Source organism: Protobothrops mucrosquamatus, unplaced genomic scaffold (assembly GCF_001527695.2).
Source record: "Protobothrops mucrosquamatus isolate PMUCROS unplaced genomic scaffold, P.Mucros_1.0 scaffold2481, whole genome shotgun sequence".
Lineage (NCBI taxonomy): Eukaryota > Metazoa > Chordata > Lepidosauria > Squamata > Viperidae > Protobothrops > Protobothrops mucrosquamatus.
Window position 1 is genome coordinate 18,308 of NW_015388549.1, and position 14,606 is coordinate 32,913.

General features: G+C 39.9%; 1 protein-coding gene across 1 annotated transcript in view; it reads left to right on the forward strand.

Annotated features, from left to right (window-relative positions):
• Window positions 1-2,687: 2,687 nt before the first annotated feature.
• LOC107295771 (nuclear cap-binding protein subunit 1) overlaps window positions 2,688-14,606 on the forward strand; it is a 27,266-nt gene continuing 15,347 nt past the window's right edge. The window contains exons 1-13 of the mRNA XM_015825094.1: window positions 2,688-2,721; window positions 6,081-6,169; window positions 6,942-7,042; window positions 8,028-8,184; window positions 8,908-9,015; window positions 9,840-9,961; window positions 10,641-10,710; window positions 10,985-11,200; window positions 11,610-11,707; window positions 11,921-11,984; window positions 12,219-12,329; window positions 12,462-12,526; window positions 13,248-13,310. Of these exons, the coding sequence (XP_015680580.1) occupies window positions 2,688-2,721; window positions 6,081-6,169; window positions 6,942-7,042; window positions 8,028-8,184; window positions 8,908-9,015; window positions 9,840-9,961; window positions 10,641-10,710; window positions 10,985-11,200; window positions 11,610-11,707; window positions 11,921-11,984; window positions 12,219-12,329; window positions 12,462-12,526; window positions 13,248-13,310 (1,298 nt within the window). The remainder of the gene's footprint in view (window positions 2,722-6,080; window positions 6,170-6,941; window positions 7,043-8,027; window positions 8,185-8,907; window positions 9,016-9,839; window positions 9,962-10,640; window positions 10,711-10,984; window positions 11,201-11,609; window positions 11,708-11,920; window positions 11,985-12,218; window positions 12,330-12,461; window positions 12,527-13,247; window positions 13,311-14,606) is intronic.

The window sequence follows — 14,606 nt, forward strand, 5'->3', positions numbered from 1 at the left end:
CTGGTCATCCAGTGTCAGCCGCGAATCCAGGAGAACACCCAAGTTGCGGACCCGATCCGAGGGGGCCAAAGTTTCGCCCCCTATAGTCAGCGATGGAATCAGCTGACTATGCCGAGGCGCTGGTAGCCACAGCCACTCGGTCTTGGACGGGTTGAGTCTGAGTTTGTTCCTCCCCATCCAGACCCTCACGGCCTCCAGGAATTGAACATATAATTACTAAAGATAGTGATTTGTACTGTTCATTGCAAACTTAATTGAATTAAGCAATTAAGGTTATCAAAAACTACCCAGGCAAACAGAAGTAGAAGTAGAGAAGGGGTTTCCTAATATAAAGAGGTTGATGGTTCCAGCTAAATCTATCAATCTGTAGATCACTTTGTGAGAAAAGCAGTTTTGACTACAAGGTGCTTCATAGAACCAGCACATTTCATGTAATTTAGTGGATGCCCTCATTGCTGCTTGCAGTGAGCAGGCAATAGGGAAGCTGGACCAAACTGCACCCATGCAAACTCTCTGTGCAGGCAGATCTTGTAGAGCACCATGGTTTACTGAACCCATGGTTTACTGAGTGGCTCTAAAAAATGAATAGACATGGGATGTCTAGAGTGCTGCTTGAGGAAGACAAGTCAACCAAGCGCTTATAAGAGCCTTTGTTAGAATATATTTTGTGTTGATAAGGAGGGAAACATCTGCAAATGTTTCATCAAGCTAGGTAATATAATACAAATGTTCCCTGCCAAAGACTTGTACCTCTAAGGAGAATTGAACTGAAAGGCTTCTAGCACCATAATAGGTTAAAATTGTATACTGATCTGCACCAGGACCTGGTTTCTGGAGATTTGGTGGTTCTGGATTCTGCTGCTTAATGCCAAGTCGACCTATAATAAAGCTCACCTCATCCACATTCTAATTATGGATACAAGAGCCTTCATTAGGATGCACCTTGTTTTGATAAGGGCAGCAAAGCATACTTACTTATCTCCATTAGGAGATAGCCACCTAATGGATCTATTTCACTTTATCAGATCCCTTTTGGGTAAGGAGGAACTGGCTCTTGCAGGGCCACTGTGAGGAATATTCTCAGCGTTTGTCAAAGTTGCTCAGCTTCTCTGGACTCTGGCTGGGCAAATCCTGTGACCAAGACACATTTGAGTCTTATCATCTGGAAGGAATTTCAGATGATTGATCCTGAGGAAGTAGATAAGAGTCCTTGTGGCTGTGGACTCTTGGCCACCTGCATTCTGGATCCATGCCCACCAGATTGGTTAAGCCTTCCCAGGAGGTGGCAGGTGGTTGAGTACAAGCAGTGGTTTATCTCTCTTTGTAGGAAGGATAGGACTGTCTACCTTGAAGCATGTAGTGGTACATCTGCTTCTCAAGAGGCCATTATTGGACCCAACAATCATTCCTAGCATATCCTCAGAGCATCAGCCCTCCCAGTAGCATCCTCCGTGGCAGGCACATGGCTCCAGCTGAAATGTTGAAGCTTTTTAGGTTTGTGGCTCTATTGATGCAACATTGTATCCTATAATATACATGTATAGGACATTCAAAATTGGAAGGTGTTTTTCTAACCTATAAGCAACTGTAGATACATACGAAAAACTTTAAGTGTGTGTGCCATACGATTGTGTGTGTGTGCAATAGATACGATTGTGTATTAAATAATTTTATTATTCAATAAATGGCTTATAAAAGGATTCTTTTCTAATTGATTATAATGTAGTATTTTACTTCCGGATGCTGCAAAAAAAAGAATTCACGGAGAATGAGATGAGCTTCATCTATCACCAAAATATTTTAATCTTGCCACTGTTCAGCAATGCATAATCCAGTATCTCAATCATGCCGACATCGTTTACGTATTTTCAATTACAAAGGAGGTATTTTAACATTTATATTCTACCCGTCTTCCAAATCAGGCACTCACTCACTGCCGACTTTATAGTGAGGCAAGGATCAGCACTATCAGGAGAAGATTCCCCATGTTAAAAAAATTAGCCAAAGAAAGCAGTGTTTCTCAACCTTGACAATGTTAAGGCATGTGGACTTCAACTCCCAGAATTCCACAGCCAGCAATGCTGGCTGTGGAATTCTGGGAGTTGAAGTCCACATGCCTTAACATTGTCAAGGTTGAGAAACACTGCCTTACAGGGTTTAGTCATGTCCCCCATAATAAGGAATTTCAGAGCGATGCATCGCGGATTAACGCCGGATTTGTGCTCGTTTGTGCAGCTGTCCCCTCGTTCTTTCTTTAAAACATCAGGAACCTACATTATCTTGAGGAGTTTTGCTCCCCCCTCCCCCCCCACCCAAAAAGCACAGCAACAAAGATGCACGAAACCTCCCGACTGATAGGCCGTCCCTCAGCCTCGACCTGCCCCGGAAAAGCTCCATTCGCTTCCTGTCCCACCCCAAAGCTCCTCTCTGGTTACCACCACCAGAGCCCGCCGGAAGGTACGAGGAGCCGAGAGAAAGCAGACACGCGTCTTTGCCGCTCGCCCGCCTCGCTGTGTCTCTCTTCGGGTGGGGGGGGGCGGTTTGAGGCGGCGGCGGCGGCGGCTTCCGGCGAGCGCCCCCGAGCATCGGTGTGGCTGCTGTCATCGGGCCGTAGCGCCGGCTGCCCCTTTCCCGCCCCGTGAGCGCCCTTCGTCCGTCCACCGAGTCGGAGAGAGGAGGACCGAGCCATGTCGCGCAGGCGGCACCGGGACGAGAACTATGGTGAGCGGGAGGGAAGCGGAGGGTGAGGGTCGTGAGCTCTGGGATAGGCTGTTTTCCAATCAGTTGCACACCGATTTCTCTCCCAGTTTGTTCGGGGCAATAATCTGAAAATATTTGAGTTTCAGATGGGCTAGCTCAGGGGTAGGCAACCTTGGCTCTTTTATGACTCGTGGACTTCAACTCCCAGAATTCCTGAGCCAGCTTGGCTGGCTCAGGAATTCTGGGAGTTGAAGTCCACGAGTCATAAAAGAGCCAAGGTTGCCTACCCCTGGGCTAGCTAAACTAAACCTGTATTTGCAGATGGCACCTGTACATTAAGCCTAATAATGTAACACCGGACATCTCTATCCCGTATTCCAGGTCTTTTGTCTTCTGCTAAAAGTTGAGCTGTGCCTTGTAGTTATGGAAGGAGCTTGACAGGTTCCCAACCTGTAACGATTTTTAAAATTGATATTTTATATATATATATATGCTATCCTATTTTAAATTCACAGATTTTTTGTGCACATGCAGGGATTTTCTTCATAATCACCCCCGATCTGTTTAGGTGAATGGGAAGAAAGAATCCATTATGTACATTGTTGTAGATTGTTATAAGGAAACACTGTTAATATCGCAGGTGTAACTGTCCACAGTTTAATTTTGCCTATTTTAAAAATTGTGTTGGCATTGGTTGGGAAGAGGAAAACTTCCACTTCTGATGACATTGTAGGATTATAGCTGAATTTAAGTTTTCTTCTCAGCTAAATGTAGTCAGTGATCAATCTGTGGTTAGCCTACCCCCCTACCCCCCCCCCCCACAACCTGATAGAGAAACAAATTGCAGGACTGGAAAAAGAATGAATCCATTCCTGTAATAGTGGACCTAAACCTTTTGTTTTGTTCAGTTCTCTGTTGATGGGCTGACACAGCTGATTTTTCAAAAAAGAAAGAAAGAAAATGAACTGAGAAAGAGTTGGTTTATCACCAGCTGTTTAATGCTTGAGATTCAGGTGGGCCTCTGTATACTTGTGGTGCAAACATATCCCACACACCTTCATCCTCCTATTTTCCCCACAACAACCCTGAGTGGTGAATTGGGCTGATAGAGAGTGACTGGCCCAAAGTCACTCAGCTAGCTTTCATGGCCAAGGCCGGAGCTGTCTTTATTGCTCTTTAGAAGAAGCTGTTACATTATAGTCCTTGAGCAGACACGTCTTTTCATCTATTGATTCTATGTAGCCTAGAAGAAAAAATATAACAATATTGGTAAGTCTTTGCATAAAGGTGTTATTTTCTTTTTATATCAGGAAAAGTGAAGCAGAGATATTGGTCTATTGATTATTTGTGAATTCTTGGTCAGTGAACACCAGACCAGTGTAAACATGAAAGCTCTACTGAAGTTACTCTTTAAATTTCTGGACCATGCTGGTCAACAATTCTTCAAATATAGGGCACTTCTTATGATCAGCCCTTCCTTGTTTATTTCTGTATGACTGTAAGAAAGTTATTATGTATTTCCCATCCTTTGTAACATAGTAAAAAAACGTATTACTGTTATTTAGCAACATACTAACGTATTATTTTTAGCACTACTACAAGTGTAGATAGAACTCCTGTGGCTTCCTTGGGCTTCCACAGAAGTTGATAATGGATTTGAGTATAGTTAGTGCTGGCCTTATGACTGTTTGCTTAAGGACCATTCAAACTTACAGTGGCTCTGGATGTGTGTTTTACAGCCCATAAAATACTTCTGGCTGTTTGTAAATGTCATGCCTGTCCCCCCCCCCTTGTGGTCATATGACTGCATTTTGGGTGCTTCATAACCAGCTTGCCGTTATTATTAGTAGATCCTGCGATCACATGATTACAATTTGTGACTTTTCTTTTGCAGGATTCCAATATTTTTGGCAGTTTTCAGCAAAAAAAAGCCTATTAGAAAGAATTGATATGCATTTACAATCACCACAAAAAAAGGTTGTAAAATTGAATCCGGTCATGTGGGTGGCACAACTTACAATCAGAAATCTGGTTCCAATTGTATTCATTAGTTGAGGAATATCTTATGTTACATAGGTACAGTGGACAACTAAAGGCTCACATGCCCCACCTACCTACTGGAACTTGAAAGGAAAAGTCATTTGATAGCTTTCATATATCTGACTTTTTGTGAACAGGAAAATGTGTCATACAGGTAGACCTTGGTTAACAACAGTAATTGGGCCTAGCACTCTGCTGCTAAGCAACATGGTTGTAAAGTGCAACATCATGTGACCATGCCCAATTACAACAGCAGTTCTAAATTCTTCCGATTGCCGATTTAAGTGAATCCTGTGCAGTTGTTAAATGTAATGTCCTGCGGTTACCATTTTTGACCACCTGCTGGCTTCCCCATTGGTTTTGCTTGTCTAAAGTCATATTGACAGTCTCAAATGGTGATTGTAGGACACAGCGACCATCATCATTGTGCACTGATTGCCAAGTTCCCAAATTGCAGTCTAATGACCACAGGGATGCTGCCATGGCTAGAACTTTGAGGACTGGTTGTGAGTCTAATTCATTCATTTATAATTTTGAACAGTTGCTGAACAAATGGCCATTAAGCAAACACTATCTGTATAATTTTGATTTTCTTCCACTTTCACCTTAGCTTAACTGGATTTGATCTCCTTTCCCAGCATTATATCTCATATACGTAGATATGAATGGTTCCTTAGCCTATATTTGCTTGCTTCATTCATGCAGAGATCATGATGGACATCTTTTTACTTTCTGCCACTGGATTCTGCCAAAATAATAATATTAGTTTATAAGGTGGACATAAAATGGGTTAGAATTGTTTTTGGTATTCCTTTGTAAAATTTTGCTTCTGCTTTGGCCCAGTCCAGGAAGTAAGCTCCCATTTCAGAAATGTGGGAATAGAAGCAAAGATCACAAAGGGCATTTTTTTACTTTCTGCCACTGGATTCTGCCAAAATAATAATATGCCTTGTGCTTTTATTTTTTTCAACCTTTCTAATCTCTTCAGTTGAGGGGATTATGGTGCAGCTTCTAAGGTCAGCTTAAAGAAAAAGGAAGATGGTCCTTGTCTTCAAAAGGATAGAAGGGAAGGATGGTTAGAATCAACTTATTTTAACCAAATTCAAAATAAATAGAATTTGAAGGGGATTTTTGTCACGAGTAAATAGATATATATATATATTTTTCTAACATCAGTATCATAAAATGTCAGTGCAGTATCTTATGGTATTTTCCTAGAATGAATTGTGAAAATGTACACATAGATTGTCATGTTTTTGATATTTAATATTGCAATTCCACAATATCTCCAACCATATTGGGACTTTCATTTTGGCATCTGATGTTTTGTCTCACTAAAGTAGAACAACAGCACAAGAGAAGAAGAACATCTGAAACACTTGACGTTGCGGAGACATTGGAATACTTAATAAGCGCATTGGAAGAAGAGGTATAAAAGACTAGAAGCTTCATTTTGACCTCTTTGAGGTTTCCCTGTCTGAGAATAACATAAATACTCAAATACAAATGAGGTATCACAAGTATATATATATATATTTAGAAATGGGATAAAGGTACTGTGTATTGTGTATTTGATATATTCATTTACAAATTGAGCCTGCAATAAACTATTACACTAAGTTTACAGTTTGTAAGAATATTGTGCTAACCAACTTTCCGTGCTGGGTTTCAGCATACCATTCCAATTACTTAATAGTAAGAAATGTTTTATGATTACTGATCTGTTCAAGCTGTCCTCATTGATTTGATTGAAAACTCTGAGAAAATCAGGATTATGGATTTTTATTACTCAATGGCCTTGTTTAATTGCATTGTTATCACTGCTGACCCTATCTGAATTCCTAATTAGTCCCTCTTTATCTATGTAAAGACTGAATTATTACAAGCTTTATTTCATATATAACCAGAAATATAACCAGTTTGCAGATGAGGCTGTTATTGTACAGTGTTTTAGGATGATCAAGAAGAGTCATTTATTTTTAATTTTCTTACATTTCCCTTTTTTTTCTTTGTCTATGTGTGTTTCAATAAAGAATTTAGATAAGGAATGAAAGAGAATAGCAGTAGAGTATCCTTTAATTGATAGCTTTTGGAGTTACTGTAGCTGTCGTACTGAGAGGACATTTTAATGAGAAGTATCTTTGTAACATGTACCGTATATCACAACAAGACAATAACTTTCTAATATTTTATCCCCTCAGAGTTCTTTTTCTTTGGACTGTAACTTAGAGGACACGACTGAGGTGTTGGAGGCAAATCTGCCAAACTTCAAAAGCAAAATACTGAAACTCCTTTGTACAGTGTATGTATGCAAAAGATTTATGGATCTAGGTGGTGATGCATTAACTGTCAAGGGCATGAAATCAAGAGTCCAGTCAGTTCAACAGAATATAGGTTTATTGTATGCTAAAGCTCTGTAGAAGAATCTGAAGTACTAATGGTCGAAGCCAATAGGTGGTAGATAAGAGTCAACAAAATTCAAGGTGGGCTGGACATGAATCTCTTGTGGGCAAGAAGGTCCTTGAGACTGATGACGCATTTGACCCCTCCCTCAGGCTCAGCCTGTTCATCTCCTACATTAGCTACAGTAAAGGCTTTTAAGTAATTACTTTTGAAAAGTATTTCTTTACAAAGCTCTTTATTGAATATATTGTATGGCTACATATTTTTTCCCGTTTAAAGAATATTTGAAACTTGGAGACAATATGGGATAATTAGCAAAGTAACTAATTAGGAGAGTGGAGAGGAGGTAAGTGTCAAAATAGTTCTCTATTGCTGATCATTGGCTGCAATGCAGCCCTCTTAATTTAACCTGTTTTCTGCAACTGTGCATTGAGACACGATTCGCAGTGCCAGCTTCCTCTGGAATTTTCATATGAGCTCAAAGAAAGGATTACATTTTTGCCTGACCTTTTGCTCATTAGACCTTCTTTCAACTTTGCAAAGAACATACTAACACCTGAGTCTGAAGCAGTATAAAAGCTGTGATTGAAACATTGGAAGTTATATTGTTACATACATAGTAGAATGTTTCCCATAATTATATACATGTCTGTGTAATTTCCCACTGGGATTTGAAGTACATAAAGAGTTAAATGAAGACTGAATTGACTCTCATGTTATCTTTTCCCCAATATATAGTAGACTTCTTGTCAAGGAAGACACTGCTTTTCAAAATTTAGGCATTCTAGTAATTTGAAAATCACACATGGGGTAATGAGATGGCACTTGTGATTTGAGTTAATAATTGATGCTGTTTTTTCTCTCCTTTATGGAAAAAAAATCAGTGCACATCTGCTACCACAAAAGATGACCCTTTACACAACTCTTGTTGGCTTGCTGAATGCCAGGAACTACAATTTTGGTGGAGAGTTTGTAGAAGCGATGATACGTCAGCTGAAAGAATGTTTGAAAGTTAACCTGTACAATGAAGCTGTCTATTTAGTAAGTTGTTTTCATACTTTAAGAGACTTTGCTTAGTTTGGTTTTCAGTATATTTAAAGAGCTCACATTTTACCTTGCAGGCTGTGAAGATAAAAAAATGGCTTATTTCTTCTGACTTTGTCATAGTGCTCTGCAGTATAAATGGTGTGCCAGGTTTTGTGATGTAGATTTGATAGCAATAGCATTTAGATTTATATACTGCCCCATGGCATTTTACAGCACTCTGAATGGTTTACAATGTAAACATTATTAGCATATTGCCCCCAACAATCTGGGTCCTCCTTTTATCGATCTCGGAAGGATGGAAGGTAGTCAACCTTGAGCCCTATCAGGATCGAACTTCAGGCTGTGGGCAGAGTTTGCCTGCAGTACTGCACTTTAACCATTGTACCACTACCACTCCTAATAAATGAGGTTTAAGTGTCTATTCAGTTGTGTCTTGGGCCTGGGATTTCTGTGACCTTGTAAAAAACACTGAAGCAGATACAGCCTAGGCCAAGGGTAGGCAACCTTGGCTCTTTTATGACTCGTGAACTTCAACTCCCAGAATTCCTGAGCCAGCCATGCTGGCTCAGGAAGTCCACGAGTCATAAAAGAGCCAAGGTTGCCTACCCCTGGCCTAGGCTTCTGCTGTGTTCTTGCCTGGCCTTATGAGTACTCTTGCTGATCCATGCTTTAGGGAAATACATGATTGAGAAAGGGCTGAATGTTCTCTTTCTGCAGGTCCGCTTTCTTTCTGATCTTGTGAATTGTCACGTAATAGCTGCACCCTCAGTGGTAGCCATGTTTGAGAATTTCGTTAGTGTGACGCAGGAAGAGGATGTACCTCAGGTAAACAATAATACTTTTGCTTCATAGATAGAGAAATAAATTGCTGAAATTTGTTAGGGTGTTTTTTTTTTTACATTTTTGTGCTGTGTTTGTAAACATCATAAACCTCTCCTCAACTTGTATTATAATAAAAGCCTAAACAGTAGGCTATAAGATTTGGCTACGTGCCCTCTGGTGCTCTTGTCACAATCTCTTATGGCCTTCAGACGGAACATAAGTACGACAAAACAAAATGGTATCTGCCCATGATTTAGATGAGCAAACAGGGCCCTTAGCATTGTCCTATCTCATATTAAAAGTCTGCAGTCCAAAAGATCCACAAAGTAGCTCCTAAAACATTTCTAAAACCTAGGTTTGTAGAAAACCTTTTAATCATGCCAATTGCTGTTGATGACTTACAGAAGTTTGCCAGGCCCTGGCTGATTTCATTTACACCAGAGAGTAAGTATTACATCTTAAATACAATCAGAAGGAACGTGTGAAATAGCTCCTTGGGGGGGGGGGAATGGTAAATAATAGAGCATCAGCACAACGTAAGGAAAATGTTGGCTTTTCTGTTCTATATTTTCTCATTGATTTGTGCAGATTTAGTACTTATTCCCTTACTCGCCTTTGTGTAGAATTGTTTTGGAAGTATCAAAATCAACCATTCATGTGCACATGTGAATCTGGGCCCTTGAAAGGTTGTACCTGAAGCATCGTAACATAGAGCTAGAATTGTGTAGTTCTTCTTATGAAATTCAAGCCTTTGACCTGATTTAGCTTTTATGGCAAGAACCAAAAGTATTTTCTGAATGCTTATTGTCCATATTTTTACTTAACAGGTGCGATGTGACTGGTACGTGTATGCGTTTCTGTCATCCTTACCTTGGGTGGGCAAGGAGCTCTATGAGAAAAAGGATACTGAAATGGAGCAGATCTTGTCTACTGTTGAAAACTATCTGAAGTAAGAAAATGAGAGAAAACATTACTTTGTGTTATTATGCTTTAATAGAGCATGAACATAGAACATGTAGACGTCATAAATTTGCAGAAATACAACTCATTGGCTGTTAAATGTAGAGGTAATAAATAACTTCAGACTTTTAGGCTTAAACCAAGTTGATTTTGTTCCTTTTTTAATCATCATCACCTGACTTTACAACATTGAAAGATTTAACAATATTCTTAGTGGGGACAATGATGCTGCAGAACAATAATGATAAAGTCTCAAAATTTGGCTGAAAGGCACGTGCTCATAATTGCGTTCCGTTGACTCTGAAGACAGGACTAGAATAAATGAGTGCGAATTCCTGGAAAGCAGTAGGCAAGTTTGCGGCTTAAAAGGGGATCTGAAGTGATCATAGGGCTGACAAGAGAATTTTGTAAGTCTTGGGCTGTATGGTTCTAGAAGCATCTTTCTACATAGTAGCTGAGTCAATTATCCCCAAAACCTACAGTAGTTAAGAATCAGGTCATTGAAAGCACACACTTTTTTAGCCAGATGCTTAGTTTTCCCAATGCCTCCTGCCAATTGAGATGCACTATCTGGTTTGAATAAAGTGCTGTTTGTTTCAGTGTCTTTCTGAGTTAAAGTGCAAATCAATTATCAGTAGCCTTGAAATGACTATGTTCTTTTATGGCAGACGGCGTCAGAAGACTCACATGGCCATGCTGCAAGTTTGGTCCGTTGATAAACCACATCCACAAGAAGAGGTGAATATGATTAGGGTTTTGAATTCTTGTCCTCACATCCATCTGAAGAAACATAAGTGCAAATGCATAATTCCGGGTTTTGCTTCATGAAGTTGACACTATTCTAATGAGAAAGTCCTCCCAATGGCTTTTCTTTATTCTGAATTTTCCCCTTGAAATGGTTTCTAAGAAAATTGGGAAGGGTGATTTCCTATAGCACGGAAATCAGTCTTGCTTTGGGAACATCCTTGCATTCCGAATATGAAAATGTCTGACGGATGCTGTTGCCTTCCAGTACTTAGATTGCCTTTGGGCTCAGATTCAGAAAATGAAGAAGGACCACTGGCAAGAGAGGTACATTCCGAGGCCATACCTGGCATTCGACAGCGTGCTTTGTGAAGCACTGCAGCACAACCTGCCTCCTTTTACACCCCCACCCCACACCGCAGATTCCGTTTACCCGATGCCAAGAGTCACCTTCCGAATGTTTGACTACACTGATGATCCTGAAGTAAGTTAATGATGTGGGGCAACATCCTTGTGGTGTCTTGTCTGTTGGGAAATGAAATGTTTTCGTCTTTGGTGGGTTCCACATAATATGCCCCTTCGCCTTCGGTTTGGGTCATTACTTTGTCTGAAACTACTTGTTTTGTCTATCTAATAGCTCCCTTTACTCCATGTACCGCTGCTTTTGGGGGTCTGTCTATTTGTTCTTCAGAGCAGAAAAAGCTGCTTCTAAAAGAGGCAGCTGAACTTTATGCTGAAAAGTATGTTATAAACATTAAATACCTACAAACTACTCTATTAAAACTGTTGGAAAATGCTATGATGCCGGTGATGTAATCATATTATGCCTTTTGGGGTGAAAATGGAGTTTTGGACTGTACTAATAAATTAATCTCTGTTGCTTGTTTTGTCAGGGCCCAGTTATGCCTGGAAGCCACTCTATTGAAAGATTTGTGATCGAAGAACATCTTCACTGCATCATCAGATCCTTTTGGAAAGAGAGAACAACATGGTAGGGATATATCAATGTCCATATCTATCGGCCCAAAGAGGGACTGACACTGCATGGTGACAGAGCCTTCGGCAGCTACTTCCAAGACTTGCTCCCATAAGGGAAAGAAGTTCTTTGAAGGAGTGGGTCCTGGCACATATCACAAAAAGTATAATTTTTGCACTTCCTGCCTGCCCTTTTAAATGCAAACCACATGCCTTTCTTTTTTTGTAGTGCTGTCCAGTTAACAAGCTATCCAGGAAACCACAAGATCCCTCTGAATTACCACATTGTTGAGGTAAATATTGCATTTATCATGTCACCTTTTCTTTTTTAGTGCCAGTGATCTTCTTCTCTGCTAGTAGTTCTTCATCTCAGAATGGAGCTTGAAATGATCCATTTTGAATTTGAACCATTTTTGGTACACCGGTATGGGATTGGAATGGGGCATTTTAGCACTAGAATTTTCTGACAATAAAATATTCTGTGCACCTCTTTTTTTTGCGAAATATTGCTTTCATATTTTTCCCAGGTAATTTTTGCTGAGTTGTTTCAGCTTCCTGTTCCGCCTCACATGGAAATCATGTACACTACGCTGTTTATTGAACTCTGTAAACTTCAGCCTGGATCTTTACCTCAAGTTGTATCCTTTTCTCCCAAAGGTTTCTTGTAGCAGTTAATACCTTTTGATAATAAAAGGAATGTTCTGTTTTCAACCATATTGCAATTAAACATTATAAAAAAAACAATTTAAACCTTAATTGAAAAACAACAGCTTGCACAAGCTACAGAAATGCTGTACATGCGCTTAGATACAATGAATACTATCTGCATAGATAGGTGAGTGAGGACATTCTCATCTAAATTTTCTGAGGACTTAGTGACTTGAGATGTTTCAGGGCAACAGAATCCATGATGTTTGTAAATGCTCCTGCTTTTATAGGCCTTCATATTTTAGGTCAGTGTTTCTCAACCTTGACAATTTTAAGGAATTCTGGGAGTTGAAGTCCACATGCCTTAAAATTGTCACGGTTGAGAAACACTGTTTTAGTGACTCCTCTCATTTAATTAGTAGAGGAAAGTGATTTTTTTCTATTCGCTTCTTCTGGAGCTTTCTTACATGGCATTCATAATCAACCAATAAGACCGCCATGTTAGATTGTTAATAAAAAATAGGATTTAATATTAAAATCTAGATGAGAGCTAATCAATTATTGGATGTAAGGCTGTGAATTCTTCAAAAATGTTTCAAAAATGATACTTTAAAATACGCTGAGTCTCAATTCAGCAACTCTTTAATCAGCCACCTCACTTTTGGGTGCCAGGTTTTTTTGCAGCATCTACTGTATGTCAAAGCTTTTGCAAAGCATGCAGGCACCTCTGGAATGGCTTTTCAAAAGACTGATTTACTACAGAATAATTGCACATTTCCCGTCCTCCAGAGTTTAGAATCTGCTGTATCTTGTGTTTCTGTCTATTTGTATGTAACGTCAATAGCAGCAATGGAAAATGAAATGTTTTTAATATAAAAATATTTACAGATTTTCTTTTTCCCATCAAGGTTCATTAATTGGTTTTCCCACCATCTTAGTAATTTTGAATTCCGTTGGAGCTGGGAAGATTGGTAAGCATTTGATTCTCTGTACAGGTAGTCCTCGAATTACAACCATAATTTAGCCCATTTCTCTCGCTAAGCGAGACAGTTGTCAAGCGACATTTTGCCCCATTTTACAACCTTCCTTGCCACAGTTTTTAAGCAAATCACTGCAGTGGTTAAGTTAGTCACACAATTGTTAAGTGAATCTGGCTTCCCCATTGACTTTGCTTGTCAAAACGGTTGCAAAACGGGATCACATGACCCCGGGACTGCAATAGTCATAAATATGAGCTAGTTGCCAAACGTCCAGATTTTGATCACATGACTATGGGGACGCTGTGTTATGTCGTAAGTGTGAGAAATGGCCATAAGTCATTTTTTTCGGTGCTGTTCTAACTTCGAATGGTACTAAATGTATGCACATAGGTGTAAATATGTTAGAACTGTGCAGTGGAGTATTCTGCAGTGCTTATATAACAGCACTCTATAAGTCTCTAAAGCACTTGTGTTTGCTTGTCCTGGATGGCTTCTGATTTTCACCCTCGTGATAATCAGTGCTATATGCCATCAAAAATCACATTAAAATCTCATTAATTCCTGGATTTATTTTATGGTTTACTGCTTTATTTTGCTGTTGAGAAGCACTTTCACGTTCTCCATATAGAAGTTGATGGCCATTTTCTGGGTACTGATTTGATTTACGTACAGTTGGATTTTCACTACAGGGATTCTGCATCTTATTAATTTTTAAAAGCTCTGTAATAATAATAATAATAATAATAACAATAATAATAATTAGTAGTAGTAGTAGTTTGGAAGGGACCTTGGAGGTCATCTAGTCCAACCCCCTGCTTAGGCAGGAAACCCTATACCCGTGGTGGCGAACCTATGGCACGGGTGCCACAGGTGGCACACAGAGCCCTTTCTGTGGGCACACGCGCCGTCGCACCAGTGCTATGGCTTCAGCTGGGTTTTATAAAACCGTTTCGCTTTATGCCTCAGCCGCCGTGTGCAAAAAAAAAAAAGGTTCAATCACTCAATTGCAACTTCTCGCAGGAAAAAAAAAGATCTCGCAAAGTTGGAATTGATTGATTGAACTTTTTAGTCCCACCCAGTCTGCCATTACAACCACAGCCATGCCCACCCAATGGGCCACACCCACCCAATGGGCCACGCCCACCCGGCACCCAACAATACATAAGTGGGTTTTGGGTTGCAGTTTGGGCACTCGGTTTCTAAAAGGTTCGCCATCACTGCCCTATACCATTTCAGACAAATGGCTGTCCAGTCTCTTCTTAAAAACTTCCAGTGTTGGAGCATTCA